The 15,380-nt window shown below is 47.0% G+C and overlaps 1 protein-coding gene and 1 pseudogene across 2 annotated transcripts; both read left to right on the top strand.

Moving 5' to 3' along the window:
• The first annotated feature begins 70 nt into the window (after positions 1–70).
• LOC121563708 lies at positions 71–4,119 on the top strand (annotated as a pseudogene).
• Positions 4,120–4,672: 553 nt separating this feature from the next.
• On the top strand, positions 4,673–15,099 carry LOC123489882. Of its 2 annotated transcripts, none has more exons than XM_045220230.1 (5): positions 4,673–5,068; positions 13,316–13,440; positions 13,924–13,960; positions 14,252–14,424; positions 14,791–15,099. In XM_045220230.1, exons 1-5 carry the CDS (start codon positions 5,048–5,050, stop codon positions 15,092–15,094), a joined length of 660 nt encoding a protein of 219 aa, XP_045076165.1. In that variant the 5' UTR covers positions 4,673–5,047; the 3' UTR covers positions 15,095–15,099. The 2 variants fall into 2 exon arrangements, with proteins under 2 accessions (XP_045076165.1, XP_045076164.1); XM_045220229.1 differs by having other exon boundaries at positions 4,685–5,068; positions 14,150–14,424.
• The last annotated feature ends 281 nt before the right edge of the window (positions 15,100–15,380 follow it).

Genomic DNA, 15,380 nt, shown 5'->3' with positions numbered 1-15,380 from the left:
TGTTTAGCCTCCTCTAGCTACCAACGGTCAATCATCTCACATTCTTATATCCTCTGTATTTATCCTCCTCTAGCTACCAACGGTCATTCGGAGTGTTTGCGTTTGCTGATTGGAAATGCTGACCTCCAGAGTGCAGTGGACGTTCAAGACGGGAATGGACAGTAAGTCAATTGGGTTTTGGATACAATTCCTGAAATAAAGAGATTTTGACACTAGGTCAACGTCCCAAATGGCACCCTATGCCCTACTTGGTGCACTACTTTACTTTTGACCTGAGCGCATAGGGTTCTGGTTTAGTGTACCATATAGGGAATAGGTTGCCATTTGGGACTCAGCCTGGTTATTACCAGTTTGTAATATGACCTTGTTGTCTTGTGTATCAGAACCCCTCTGATGCTGTCGGTGCTGAGCGGACACACAGACTGTGTGTACTCACTGCTCAACAAGGGAGCCAGCGTAGAAGCCAAAGACAAGTGGGGCAGAACAGCGCTACACAGAGGGGTGAGGAGGAGAGCTGGCTGTATACGCTCACACACAGAAAGAGACGGGGAGGCTCAAATATACATATTATCTTCAGAAAAGTAGTTGTCCATGGGTAGTGGTGTATTCATCCCTGTAGGGGGACCTGCCTCCAGACATCATTTGTAATAATTGATGATTCATTATTATATCATTGATTATTAGTTATTTCAAATCCATTCTTGTCTCCCCGCCCTTCCTCCCAGGCGGTGACGGGTCATGAGGAGTGTGTGGAGGCCCTGCTGCAGCACAGCGCCAGCTTCCTGGTTCGGGACTGTAAGGGGCGGACCCCTGTCCACCTGGCGGCGGCATCCGGACACATCGGGGGTGCTGGGGGACTCCTACACGCCGCCCAGTCAGTGGAGACCCTCCCCGTCATCACAGACAACCAGGGCTACACGCCACTACACTGGGCCTGCTACAACGGTACGTACTGGACTAACGGAACACTAGATCTTTTCTGATTTTCTCTCTTCAGCACTGTAAACATGTCCCTGAATTAGGCAGGCCATACAACGGTACGTACTGACTAACTGGACTGTAGCTCTGTTCTCTCCTCCATGAAGTGTACACTCATTCACTCCCTCTTGTGGCTTGAAAAGCATTCGATTGGTGTGGACGGAGCCATGTGGGGGAATGAACAAGACTACAACAGAATTAGGGGTTATGACTCTCAGTGGGGGTCCTTACACTGAAACAGGACTTTGTCAGGGATTGACATAGCATATGTTGTAGCTAAAACATATTTTGTGACTTCACCATTGTCAGATGTGTAGCTTTCTCTGAGAGTATTGTTGTGGTCTGCAGCGACGTCATCTTTTTCCTGTATGAATCAATCTTCCACTAGGCCATGACACGTGTGTAGAGGTGCTGCTGGAACAGGAGGTTTTCCACAAGACCGAGGGCAACTCGTTCAGCCCCCTCCACTGTGCTGTGATCAATGACAACGAGGGGGCTGCAGAGATGCTGATTGACACTCTGGGGCCGGCCATTGTCAACGCCACTGACACCAAGAACCGGTAACTACAGCACATGACAAAGTCCTTTTCTTCTGGAGAATAATATTGTCTTGGGAATAAAATGACCTCTGGGGTTGGATGAGGGATTGTAGATTACTTTTAATACATCTATTAGTGATTTTATATTTCTATGGTATAAACAGGGTTAATTGAACAAACTTGTTTAACAGTCCTACATGATATCGGTGAAATAAGTTTCCTCTCTCCCAGGACCCCCTGCATGCGGCGGCTTTCACGGACCACGTGGAGTGTCTTCAGCTGCTGCTAGGCCACAACGCCCAGGTCAACTCCCCCCGATGCCTCCGGGCAGACCTCCCTCATGATGGCTGCTGAGAACGGACAAACCAACGCTGTCGGTACGCAGCCCCCTCTCCTCCGCTTTGCCTCGCCCAGCCGGCTTAAGTTCAACATGTCTGTTTTACATTTTAATAAGTCGCTTCATTTCCTAATTGAGTTTCTTTATGTTTCTCTGTCTGTGTCAGAGCTGTTGGTGAGCAGTGCCAAAGCAGAGCTCACCCTGCAGGATGCAGTCAAGAACACTGCTCTTCATCTGGCCTGCAGTAAGGTGAGCATCCCCACATGAAGATGACGTTCATCTGAACAGTTGGCTCTCTCTGGTTTAAATTTTGGTCTGACATGTTTGACTCTGGTTTTTAAAGGGGCATGAAACCAGTGCTTTGTTGATATTGGAGAAGATTACAGACAGGAACCTCATCAACTCGACTAACGCAGCCTTACAGACGTACGTATGGTTCAGCTGTATTAATTGGGCTCTGGTCAGAAGAAGTGCACTATATAGGGAATAGTCTGGCATTTGGGAGGTATCCTCATTTGCTGCTGGCTAATCTGACGGTACTTTCTCCTCAGGCCGTTACACGTTGCAGCCAGAAATGGTCTGACGGTGGTGGTTCAGGAGCTACTAGTGAAGGGTGCTAGCGTGCTAGCAGTTGATGAGAATGGTAAGATCCATAACGCTAACACCGTTTTCTTCTGTACTTCTCTTCTCAATGTGTCCACAAATGTTTCTCTCTAGTCCACTGTTTGGTTATTGTCTTAACTTTATATCTCCTAGCCTGCTGTTATTTCATGTTTTCACCAAAAGTGTTGTAGTAAACAGTGATGCTCCTGAAGTGACCCTCTGCTGTTCTGTTTGAACCCCTCAGGTTACACGCCTGCCTTGGCCTGCGCCCCCAACAAAGACGTGGCGGACTGCCTGGCGCTGATCCTGGCCACCATGATGCCCGTGTCCCCCTGCAACCCGGCGCCCAGCCTGTCCTTCAGTGCCATTAACCACTACACCACCAGCCCCTCCAAGAGTGTGACCTTCGACAGCCTGCCCGTGCTGCGCAGCGAGCACAGCTCCTACTGCAGCTTCAACAACATCGGCCACCGCGACCACGATGGAGGCTTCTACAAGGATGAGGAACTCAACGACTCAGACTCAGAGACATACTGAGGGGGGTGGTGGTCGCTGCCCAGGAGGGGAGCCAAGGGCAGGCGGATGGACAGTGAAGTGGGGCAGAGGCCACAAACAAATACACACATACACACCGTGTCTTAAATCACCACAGCCAGCTTTGGGAGGGCACGAGCCGAGACAGTCCGCACAGGAGCCTTAAGAGTCCCGCAGATGGAGAGAGAGAAATGGAGGGAGGGAGGGAGAGGGGGAGGCACAACAGGCTGGCTGGCCACACTCATCCTCTCGTACCACCAGGTGTCCTTCCAGCAGATACTGGACTTCAGAGGAACGGCTGCTGCTATACCCCACCTTTACCTTTACCCACAAAGGTCCTAAACGGTAGAAACTGTCCAGCCAACAGACAGACGGACACCTTATGACGGCAATAACCTGTAGTCCAAGGGGATAGTAGCACTTCACTGAGTGAAAAACAGACATGGACCAAAAGATGTGGAAGAAGCCTTTTCAAAACCTGTTTTGACAGTAGAAATGGGATTGAGCGTTTTGGGCTGAGAAAAAAACATAAGGAATGATGTTTCATTTAAGTTTTATGAGAGTGATGGTCATGTTTATCCGCACACGAAGACAGTCAGAACGCACCTAGCCTCTTGTCTGTAATCCATGTGGGAGGAGGGGAAATCATTTATTTTTTATGAACAAACATTTTAATAACATCATTCATGTCTTAAGCTCCTGACCCTCTGTGGGAACCAAAAAATCGTAGTATTTGCTCTCATGAGTAATTTCAAAGAAATTCCATCCCCAATGGCACCCTATTCCCTTTATAGTACACTACTTTTGACCAGGGCCATAGGGTTCTGGTCAAAAGTAGTGTACTCTATAAAGAATAGGGTGCCATTTAGATTTTGCATTTGTATGTGAGCGACAGGACTTTTTACATTTGCGTTATTAAACCTACCTGTCCTTTGCCCTCTAGAAAATATTTTAGAAAGTAAATTATTAATTCATGTATTCTTTCTTGTGATATTTATGTCATCATTTTGTGCCTTCTTTAGTTACTGAGGGGAGGTTAGGAGAGTAGAGGCAGCTGTATGAGCGAAAACAATGATGCACACTAAGTACTACAACGTTTGTGAAAAGCACTGATACTATTCCGAGGCATACGAGGCAGAAAACATGTCTCCCTTGGAGAGGAGAAACACTGTAAACCAATGGTAGGACAGCAGCATTTAGATTTTCTTCTGTTGAAAAAAATATATCTATATTATTTGTCTTGGTCTTATAAGCAATGTATTTTGACAGGTTTTGCTTGCTTTAACTTCTTCAAAAAAATGAAACCACTCAATCCTTTTATGTGATTGCTTGTTCAAACCCCCGTTTTTGTCTGTTTTTGAAAATCATTTAAACTGGAAATATGTACAATACATATGCTATGTTCGTCAAATCAGGAACAGGAGGTTCACAGATTTTTTCGTGTCCTTTTTTTTCTTTAAAAGGATGAAACTAGCATGTACATATGAAATAGTGACTGAATTCGAAACTCCCATGAATTCTTTCAGTATCTGAAGATTGCTGTATATTTTATGAGTAATAAAATAAAGAAATGAGTTATGTTATTTAATAATGAACTATGGGTTATCTGTTTTATGTGACAACCGCAGTATCAATTTCTAGGTGACAGTGGTGCTAATCCCAAAAGAAAGGCTACATACAAGAAGGAACAAGAAGTCTATTGGCAAAGTGATGAATATTGCATGTACCTTGGCCTAACGGTGTGGGTTATGTATTTTATTTTTCATGGCGTCCTCAACATTACAGTTTTAAGGGCAACAATAGCCTAAATTTGTTTACAACTCGCAGGATTTCCATACATGAGCTTTCAACAACACAGAGTGTTGCATCAGCACGAGATCGAAAGTGCGTCAAATCTGTACAGGTCATTGTTACGTCATCACTGATAAACGTTGAAACTGATGAAAAACCGCTGGAGCAGTTCAGTCTAAACCTCCCTAGTGCTGGAGGATTGCGTTTGTTTTCGCTCTGGATGCGCGTTCATTTTGGCAAGGAAATGTGCTGATTTTGCAAGGAGATGGAGAATAAAGAGTTCAAGGTAGGCATGTTATTTATTTTTAAATCTTCAATTATATGAATTACTGTGGATTAAATATTGTTTAACAAATGAAATAATGTGCTATTCATGCTGTAATATCAAACTAGAAAGTCTATGGCCGGGGAGTCATGAGAGTTGGCTAAAGGTACAGTAGGGTCAAATGGGGGTCAAAGGTTATGACAGCGCCTTCATAAATTCGTCCAAAATGGCACCCTATTCCCTATGTAGGCTAGTGTACTACTTTTGACCAGGAGCCATAGAAGGGTTGGCTGACGTCACGAAAATGATGCTCGCGCATCGATGGCCGGAAGTCGTGTATCTTGTTATGATTCTGAACCTCAGCTAACAACAAGCTGCCATGTGGGGAATCGTAGCTCTGTGGCATGTTTCAGCTTGTTGTATGGTGTTATTGATACCATGTCTTGTTTTGAGGTGTTTTGACTGATATCATGTCTATGCAATGACTCAAATTCGCTACCTAGCTAACCAACAACAACTGTAACAATGTATTTGAGACGAGTTCATTGTTCAAATGTATTTATGTTTGCATTAAACATTTAGAGACTAAATATAGTTTACATGTTGTCAACAGTCTAAGTCAAACCCTGTCTATTTTGCCCCATAGTTGCATGCCAGTTTTGTTGCTTAACAACCAACCCCTCTATACAGTCCCACAGTGGAGGTGTGATAATACCCATAAAACCTAGCGGTCAAACAGGGACATGGTTCCAATCGTTTTTCCACCATTCATTTTTCCCATAGGCGATTTTAGAAACACATAAAATAAGGGCTGTATTTCGTGTAGGCTTACCCTGGCGTGACGTTTTTGTAACCATGTAAATCTCTCTCGGACAAGTTGACTTTTATCAGTATATTTACATTTTACATTTATATCATTTAGCAGACGCTCTTATCCAGAGCGACTTACAATGGTGCATTCAACAATTGGTGCATTCAACTTATGATAGCCAGTGGGGCAACCACTTATTTTTCTTCTTTTTTTTTTTATGGGGGGAGGGGGGGTAGAAGGATTACTTTATACTATTCCAGGTATTCCTTAAAGAGGTAGGGTTTCAAGTGTCTCCGGAAGGTGTTCAGTGACTCCGCTGTCCTGGCGTCGTGGGGGAGCTTGTTCCACCATTGGGGTGCCAGAGCCTGAAGGTAAGGAGGTGCCGTTCCCCTCACAGCTCCGTAGGCAAGCACCATGGTCTTGTAGTAGATGCGAGCCTCAACTGAGCGGGGTGACATGAGAGAGCTTGGGAAGGTCGAACACCAGACGGGCTGCGGCGTTCTGGATAAGTTGTAGGGGTTTAATGGCACAGGCAGGGAGCCCAGCCAACAGCGAGTTGCAGTAATCCAGACGGGAGATGACATGTGCCTGGATTAGGAACTGTGCCGCTTTCTGTGTAAGGTAGGGTCGTACTCTGCAAATGTTGTAGAGCATGAACCTGCAGGATCGGGTCACCGTTTTGATGTTAGCAGAGAATGACAGGGTGTTGTCCAGGGTCACGCCAAGGCTCTTTGCACTCTGGGAGGAGGACACAATGGAGTTGTCAACCGTGATGGCGAGATCATGGAACGGGCAGTCCTTCCCAGGGATGAAGAGCAGCTCCGTCTTGCAGAGGTTCAGCTTGAGGTGGTGATCCGACATCCACACTGATATGTCTGCCAGACATGCAGAGATGCGATTCGCCACCTGGTTATCAGAAGGGGGAAAGGAGAAAATTAATTGTGTGTCGTCTGCGTAGCAATGATAGGAGAGACCATGTGAGGATATGACAGAGCCAAGTGACTTGGTGTATAGAGAGAATAGGAGAGGGCCTAGAACTGAGCCCTGGGGGACACCAGTGGTGAGAGCACATGGTGCGGAGACAGATTCTCGCCACGCTACCTGGTAGGAGCGACCTGTCAGGTAGGACGCAATCCAAGAGTGAGCAGCGCCGGAGATGCCCAACTCGGAGAGGGTGGAGAGGAGGATCTGATGGTTCACAGTATCAAAGGCAGCGGATAGGTCTAGAAGGATAAGAGCAGAGCAGAGAGAGTTAGCTTTAGCAGTGCGGAGAGCCTCCATGACACAGAGAAGAGCAGTCTCAGTTGAATGACCAGTCTTGAAACCTGACTGGTTTGGATCAAGAAGGTCATTCTGAGAGTGATAGCAGGAGAGTTGGCTAGAGAAGGCACGCTCAAGAGATTTGGAGAGAAAAGAAAGAAGGGATACTTACTTGTCTGTAGTTGTTGACATCGGAGGGATCGAGTGTAGGTTTTTTGAGGAGGGGTGCAACTCTCGCTCTTTTGAAGACGGAAGGGACATGGCCAGCGGTCAAGGATGAGTTGATGAGCGAGGTGAGGTAAGGGAGAAGGTCTCCGGAAATGGTCTGGAGAAGAGAGGAGGGGATAGGGTCAAGCGGGCAGGTTGTTGGGCGGCCGGCCGTCACAAGTCGCAAGATTTCATCTGGAGAGAGAGGGGAGAAAAAAGTCAAAGCATAGGGTAGGGCAGTGTGAGCAGGACCAGCGGTGTCATTTCACTTAATAAATGAGGATCGGATGTCGTCAACCTTCTTTTCAAAATGGTTGACGAAGTCATCCACAGAGAGGGAGGAGGGAGGGGGAGGAGGATTCAGCAGGGAGGAGAAGGTGGCAAAGAGCTTCCTAGGGTTAGAGGCATAGGCTTGAAATTTAGAGTGGTAGAAAGTGGCTTTAGCAGCGGAAACAGAGGAAGAGAATGTAGAGAGGAGGGAGTGAAAAGATGACAGGTCCGCAGGGAGTCTAGTTTTCCTCCATTTCCGCTCGGCTGCCCGGAGCCCTCTTCTGTGAGCTCGCAATGAGTCGTCAAGCCACGGAGCAGGAGGGGGAGGACCGAGCCGGCCGGGAGGATAGGGGACATAGAGAGTCAAAAGATGCAGAAAGGGAGGAGAGGAGGGTTGAGGAGGCAGAATCAGGAGATCGGAGGGAGAAGGATTTAGCAGAGGGAAGAGATGATAGGATGGAAGAGGAGAGAGTAGCGGGAGAGAGAGAGCGAAGGTTGTGATGGCACATTACCATCTGAGTAGGGGCAGAGTGAGTAGTGTTGGAGGAGAGCGAGAGAGAAAAGGATACAAAGTAGTGGTCGGAGACTTGGAGGGGAGTTGCAGTGAGATTAGTAGAAGAACAGCATCTAGTAAAGATGAGGTCAAGCGTATTGCCTGCCTTGTGAGTAGGGGGGGACGGTGAGAGGGTGAGGTCAAAAGAGGAAAGGAGTGGAAAGAAGGAGGCAGAGAGAAATGAGTCAAAGGCAGAGACGTAGGGAGGTTAAAGTCACCCAGAACTGTGAGGGGTGAGCCATCCTCAGGAAAGGAACTTATCAAGGCGTCAAGCTCATTGATGAACTCTCCAAGGGAACCTGGAGGGCGATAAATGACAAGGATGTTAAGCTTGAATGGGCTAGTGACTGTGACAGCATGGAATTCAAATGAGGAGATAGACAGATGGGTCAGGGGAAAAGAGAGAATGTCCACTTTGGAGAGATGAGGATTCCTGTGCCACCGCCGCGCCCGACCAGATGCTCTCGGGGTATGCGAGAACACATGGTTAGACGAGGAAAGAGCAGTAGGAGTAGCAGTGTTTTCTGTGGTAATCCATGTTTCCGTCAGCGCCAAGAAGTCGAGGGACTGGAGGGTAGCATAGGCTGAGATTAACTCTGCCTTGTTGGCTGCAGAACGGCAGTTCCAGAGGCTGCCAGACCACTAGGTTTTATGGGTATTATGACTCATACTGTGGGACTCTATAGGGCTCCAGCCAAAAGAAGTGCACTATATTGGAACTAGGGTGCTATTTCGGACACAAGCATAGATATGATGCATTATTATGTGACCATAGAAATAGAATCACTAGAAAGGATAGAGCCTCTGACCTTGGCAATTTGACTGGTAAACTGAACTGCACACCTGATATGATGTTCTGGTGATTCTATTTCTCTGAATATGATGCATTATACGATGTGACAATGAGAGTTGGGTTAATGGTGCTCTCAAGGCAACTGGGAACTCGAAAAAAATAACTAGGTCAAATCATGACGTCCGTGATCTTCAGGTCGGAAAGTCGGAGCTCTAGAAAGATGCCAGAGTTTCCGACTTGGAATTCCTTTTACATTTTGTGGTGGTAATTTTATCCCCTTTTTTCTCCCCAATTTTTCGTGATATCCAATTGGTAGTTACGATCTTGTTACGATCTTGTCTCATCGCTGCAACTCCCCAGCGGGCTCGGGAGAGGTGAAGGTTGAGTCAGGCGTCCTCCAAAACATGACCCGCCAAGCCGCGCTGCTTCCGACTTGGAATTCCGAGTTGGATGACTGTTCAAAACGATTTTTCCCAGTCGGAGCTTGTTTTTTTTCTCCTATTTCCCAGTTGTCTTGAACGCACTGAAGTCGGAAGTCAGAGATTTCCCAGTTGTTTTGAACACGGCAAAAGGCGACACAGTAGGTGACATCTAAACATGACTTTGTGCTGTCTTTCAGAGGTCAGAGGTCAGTGGGAATGACCTCACCCTCATAGACCTGGATGACCCCATCAATGAAGCTGATGTTATGAAGGAAGTCAGGTAAGTGATTTACACTAATGACACATTTGTGACTGGTTACAGGATCACATAGGCCTACAGATACAGATTCAGTAGTAGGTCAAAGGTCACCGCCTATGGAGAGGTAGGCCCAGAGCCATGTATTTAGAGAGTTGGGACATTGAGATATAAACTCAGCAAAAAAAGAAACGTCCTCTCACTGTCAACTGCGTTTATTTTCAGCAAACTTAACGTGTAAATAACGCATCTCCCGAGTGGCGCAGTGGTCTAAGGCACTGCATCGCAGTGCTAGCTGTGCCACTAGAGATCCTGGTTCGAATCCAGGCTCTGTCGTAGCCGGCCGCGACCGGGAGACCCATGGGGCGGCGCACAATTGGCACAGCGTCGTCCAGGGTAGGGGAGGGAATGGCCGGCAGGGATGTAGCTCAGTTGGTAGAGCATAGCGTTTGCAACGCCAGGGTTGTGGGTTCGATTCCCACGGGGGGCAGTATGAAAAAAAAAATATATATATATAAAAAAAGAATAAAGAAATAAAAATAAAATAAAAGAATGTATGCACTCACTAACTGTAAGTCGCTCTGGATAAGAGCGTCTGCTAAATGACTAAAATGTAAAAATGTAATGTAAATATTTGTATGAACATAACAAGATTCAACAACTGAGACATAAACTGAACAAGTTCCACAGACGTGTGACTAACAGAACAAAGGGGGGGGTCAAAATCTAAAGTAACAGTATCTGGTGTGGCCACCAGCTGCATTAAGTACTGCAGTGCATCTCCTCCTCATGGACTGCACCAGATTTGCCAGTTCTTGCTGTGAGATGTTACCCCCTCGTCCACCAAGGCACCTGCAAGTTCCCAGACATTTCTGGGGGGAATGGCCCTAGCCCTCACCCTCCAATCCAACAGATCCAGGCTCTTCATGGCAGAACACTGACATTCCTGTCTTGCAGGAAATCACGCACAGAACGAGCAGTATGGCTGGTGGCATTGTCATGCTGGAGGGTCATGTCAGGATGAGCCTGCAGGAAGGGTACCACATGAGGGAGGAGGATGTCTTCCCTGTAACGCACAGCGTTGAGATTTCCTGCAATGACAACAAGCGTAGTCCGATGATGCTGTGACACACCGCCCAAGACCATCCACCTCCAAATCGATCCCGCTCCAGAGTACAGGCCTTGGTGTATCGCTCATTCCTTCGACGATAAACACGAATCTGACCATCACCCCTGGTGAGACAAAACCGCGACTCGTCAGTGAAGAGCACTTTTTTGCCAGTCCTGTCTGGTCCAGCGACGGTGTGTTTGTGCCCATAGGCGACGTTGTTGCCGGTGATGTCTGGTGAGGACTTGCCTTACAACAGGCCTACAAGCCCTCAGTCCAGCCTCTCTCAGCCTATTACGGACAGTCTGAGCACTGATGGAGGGATTGTGCGTTCCTGGTGTAACTCGGGCAGTTGTTGTTGCCATCCTGTACCTGTCCCGCAGGATGTTCCGATCCTGTGCAGATGTTGTTACACGTGGTCTGCCACTGCGAGGATGATCAGCTGTCCGTCCTGTCTCCCTGTAGCTCTGTCTTAGGCGTCTCACAGTACGGACATTGCAATTTATTGCCCTGGCCACATCTGCAGTCCTCATGCCTCCTTGCAGCATGCCTAAGGCACGTTCACGCAGATGAGCAGGGACCCTGGGCATTTTTCTTTTGGTGTTTTTCAGAGTCAGTAGAAAGGCCTCTTTAGGGTCCTAAGTTTTCATAACTACCGTCTGTAAGCTGTTAGTGTCTTAATGACCGTTCCACAGGTGCATGTTCATGAATTGTTTATGGTTCATTGAACAACATTTTACATTTTAGTCATTTAGCAGACACTCTTATCCAGAGCGACTTACAGTTAGTGAGTGCATACATTTTCATACTGGCCCCCCGTGGGAAACAAACCCACAACCCTGGCGTTGCAAGCGCCATGCTCTACCAACTGAGCTACAGGGGACTAGCATGGGAAATAGTGTTTAAACCCTTTACAATGAAGATCTGTGAAGATATTTGGATTTTTACGAATTATCTTTGAAAGATCCTGAAAAAGGGACGTTTTATTTTTTTGCTGAGTTTATGTATACATTACATGACACAGTAGATATCCATATGACAGCTGGCTCCCCATGGGCAATGTTGACATTTTAAACAATGCTATGTAACTGAACATCTATAATTAGAATTTACTTATAATGAAAGGATAAATGAAAGGCTCCAAGGCGCTAACATGGAGTCCTTTTAAAAGTTGGCAGAATTCTCTAAATATTTGGCTCTGGATAGGCCGAGTCATCTCAAGAGTATTGGAGCCATAGAATTTGAGTGATTCTATTCTAATTCTAGAATGATTCATTCTAATTCTGTGATTCTAATTCTATAATTACACATCCTCACACTCACATTATAGCAGTGACCTAAGAGAGATTCCTTTTCTCTATCTAGATCCCATAAAGATCACAGAGAGGCTGAGAGACTGACCAAGTTGGACGAGGCTGTTCTAGACACAGATACCCCAACTCAGTCACAGGAGGTTGAAGAAGAGAGTGAGTTGGACGAGGCTGTTGCCATCCCATCTCAGTCGCAGGAGGTTGAAGGAGAGAGTGAGTTGGACGAGGCTGTTGCCATCCCATCTCAGTCGCAGGAGGTTGAAGGAGAGAGTGAGTTGGACGAGGCTGTTGCCATCCCATCTGAGTCGCAGGAGGATGAAGGAGATAATGAGTTGGAGGAGGCTGTTGCCATCCCATCTCAGTCGCAGGAGGTTGAAGGAGAGAGTGAGTTGGACGAGGCTGTTGCCATCCCATCTGAGTCGCAGGAGGATGAAGGAGATAGTGAGTTGGACGAGGCTGTTGCCATCCCATCTCAGTCGCAGGAGGTTGAAGGAGAGAGTGAGTTGGACGAGACTGTTGCCATCCCATCTCGGTCGCAGGAGGTTGAAGGAGAGAGTGAGTTGGACGAGGCTGTTGCCATCCCATCTCAGTCGCAGGAGGTTGAAGGAGAGAGTGATTTGGACGAGGCTGTTGCCATCCCATCTCAGTCGCAGGAGGTTGAAGGAGAGAGTGAGTTGGACGAGGCTGTTGCCATCCCATCTCAGTCGCAGGAGGTTGAAGGAGAGAGTGAGTTGGACGAGGCTGTTGCCATCCCATCTCAGTCGCAGGAGGTTGAAGGAGAGAGTGAGTTGGACGAGAATGTTGCCATCCCATCTCAGTCGCAGGAGGTTGAAGGAGAGAGTGATTTGGACGAGGCTGTTGCCATCCCATCTCAGTCGCAGGAGGTTGAAGGAGAGAGTGAGTTGGACGAGGCTGTTGCCATCCCATCTCAGTCGCAGGAGGTTGAAGGAGAGAGTGAGTTGGACGAGAATGTTGCCATCCCATCTCAGTCGCAGGAGGTTGAAGGAGAGAGTGAGTTGGACGAGGCTGTTGCCATCCCATCTCAGTCGCAGGAGGTTGAAGGAGAGAGTGAGTTGGACGAGGCTGTGGCCATCCCATCTCAGTCGCAGGAGGTTGAAGGAATTAGTGAGTTGGACGAGGCTGTTGCCATCCCATCTCAGTCACAGGAGGTATGATGTATTTTTCTATTACATGGATGACATTTCATTGAGATATTTTGTGTTTTAATGACGCAAAATTGAATTCCAGCCTAACTCTGCTTTCTGTTGTCGCCATCAGGCTGCAGTGGTGACCTTCACTACCGTGACCCACAAGGATGAAACTTCCCAGACCAGCCTCACCCTCAGCAGGGGAAAGAGAAGCTACCCAGACCTACACACCTTTGTGCAGGACATGAAGGACGAGTAAGTTGCTCTTTGGCTTCCCCATGCATCCCCTAGATATGTTCCCTATCTCAATTGCATACTCCTCGTGTCCTCTCTTCTCAAAACCCATTGGATGAGAAAGCCAGAGGTCCCGCCCTTCTGACCTTCTCATCCAATGGGTTTTGAGAAGGAGGCGAGGAGATTGAGAGTCTCCCATAGTCTCGGGCCAATACAAAGGACTCAACGGACCAAATAACCAATCAGGGATGTCTGGGTGTGGCCTAGTTCCATAGAGGTCCATCCTTAACGTAGTCTAAGATAATAGAGGTAATGTCCATCCATAACGTAATCTAAAATAATAGAGGTAATGTCCATCCATAACGTAATCTAAAATAATAGAGGTAATGTCCATCCATAACGTAATCTAAAATAATAGAGGTAATGTCCATCCATAACGTAGTCTAAGATAATAGAGGTAATGTCATGTAGTTCATTGTGTACTTGCATTTATTTACTTTTCAGCCATTGGAATCTGCTGAGTGAGAATATGCGTGCCGGGGTGAGTTATAGTCACCTCTAAAGTAGTTAATGTTGGTAAAATGGACCAAACATTCATTTGTGGAAATCCTGCAGGACCTTTAATCCTGAACCACTGCTTTAATTGACTAGCTTGAGTAAATGGTTCTACGTTTTATATCAGTGCAGCCCCTTTAACAAACTAACTCTGGATGGTCTTTTAACATTGCAGATGAGCAGACATGAGTTTAGTGCCAAGTGCATGGATATTGTAGCATGGGTGATGGAGTCTACATCCACTGTGGTTGTTCCCGCCCTTGACCTCACCATGCAGATAGAGCTCTCTGATTCGCCAAGCTCTTCTGGATCAGGAAGTAATGAGGCAGGAGAGGTGACCTCTCTTGGCCGCAGCGTCAGATTCAGCTGTAGTGGAGGACCCAGCAGGTGCACCAGCGCCAGAACCACCTGCAGCACACGCACTCCCACGCCTTTCCCCTCCTCTCACAGGTACCTAGCCCTATCCCCTCCTCTCACAGGTACCTAGCCCTATCCCCTCCTCTCACAGGTACCTAGCCCTATCCCCTCCTCTCACAGATACCTAGCTCTATCCCCTCCTCTTTTTGCAGGTCTTTCCTGTTATAGGTACAAATATCCATTCCAGATCCACTTAGTGAGAAATACTACTTAGATACTACACAACCACTCTAAAAAGTTTACTCTAAATGTTAATGTTTGGACTGAGTGTGGTTTGAGATGGTTCACAATGCTTCATTTGAATAACAATAACAAGGTTGAGTTTGTGTCCCAAATTCTTGGATCATATTTTTTTATTTTGTTACCATGTACTATTAATTTCTGTTGTGCATTCTGCAGGTGTTTGACCTCTTTGCTGAGTGAGGACAAAGAGCGATATGTCTCCTCACCTGAGGGTGGCGATAGAGAGATGAGACACAGACCACACTCAGCACCACTGAGATCTGTGTTTGGCATCTCTGAGGACTCTGTCTTCGACATGGTCCAGAGCGGCCAGTCGCAGGGTGACATCGTACCGCTGCCCAAACGGAGTAGACAGGAGAAATACAGACCTAGCAAAATGTCAACGGACGGCAAGTTTATGATGGGTTTTGTCGAGTTGGTTATAAACCTTCTCAACTCCAGATTGGCTGAGCTAATGTGAAGTGTCAGTCAGGGAACTCTAGTTCTGCTGACTGGAAGTATCTCAGCAAGTCAACAGTTTGCCCAAGAGATGCTAAGCATGGCGACTTCTAAGATGTATTCCCATGCCATAGAGCATATTGCGCTCGGCCACAAGTCTCCCCTTGAGTTAGAGAGGGAGCTTGAGGCCATCTTGGGTCCTCTGGCTGGACAGGTCATAGTCATCATCATAGATAGCATCATCAAGGCTAAAACCAACAGAGGAAATGAGGGGAGAGCGACCAGCCCCTTGACCTATTTTCTAACTG

This window comes from Coregonus clupeaformis, unplaced genomic scaffold (assembly GCF_020615455.1).
Source record: "Coregonus clupeaformis isolate EN_2021a unplaced genomic scaffold, ASM2061545v1 scaf3405, whole genome shotgun sequence".
Taxonomy (NCBI): Eukaryota; Metazoa; Chordata; class Actinopteri; order Salmoniformes; family Salmonidae; genus Coregonus; species Coregonus clupeaformis.
Note: the sequence above shows the minus strand (reverse complement) of the source record. Positions and strands in the feature narration are given on the sequence as shown.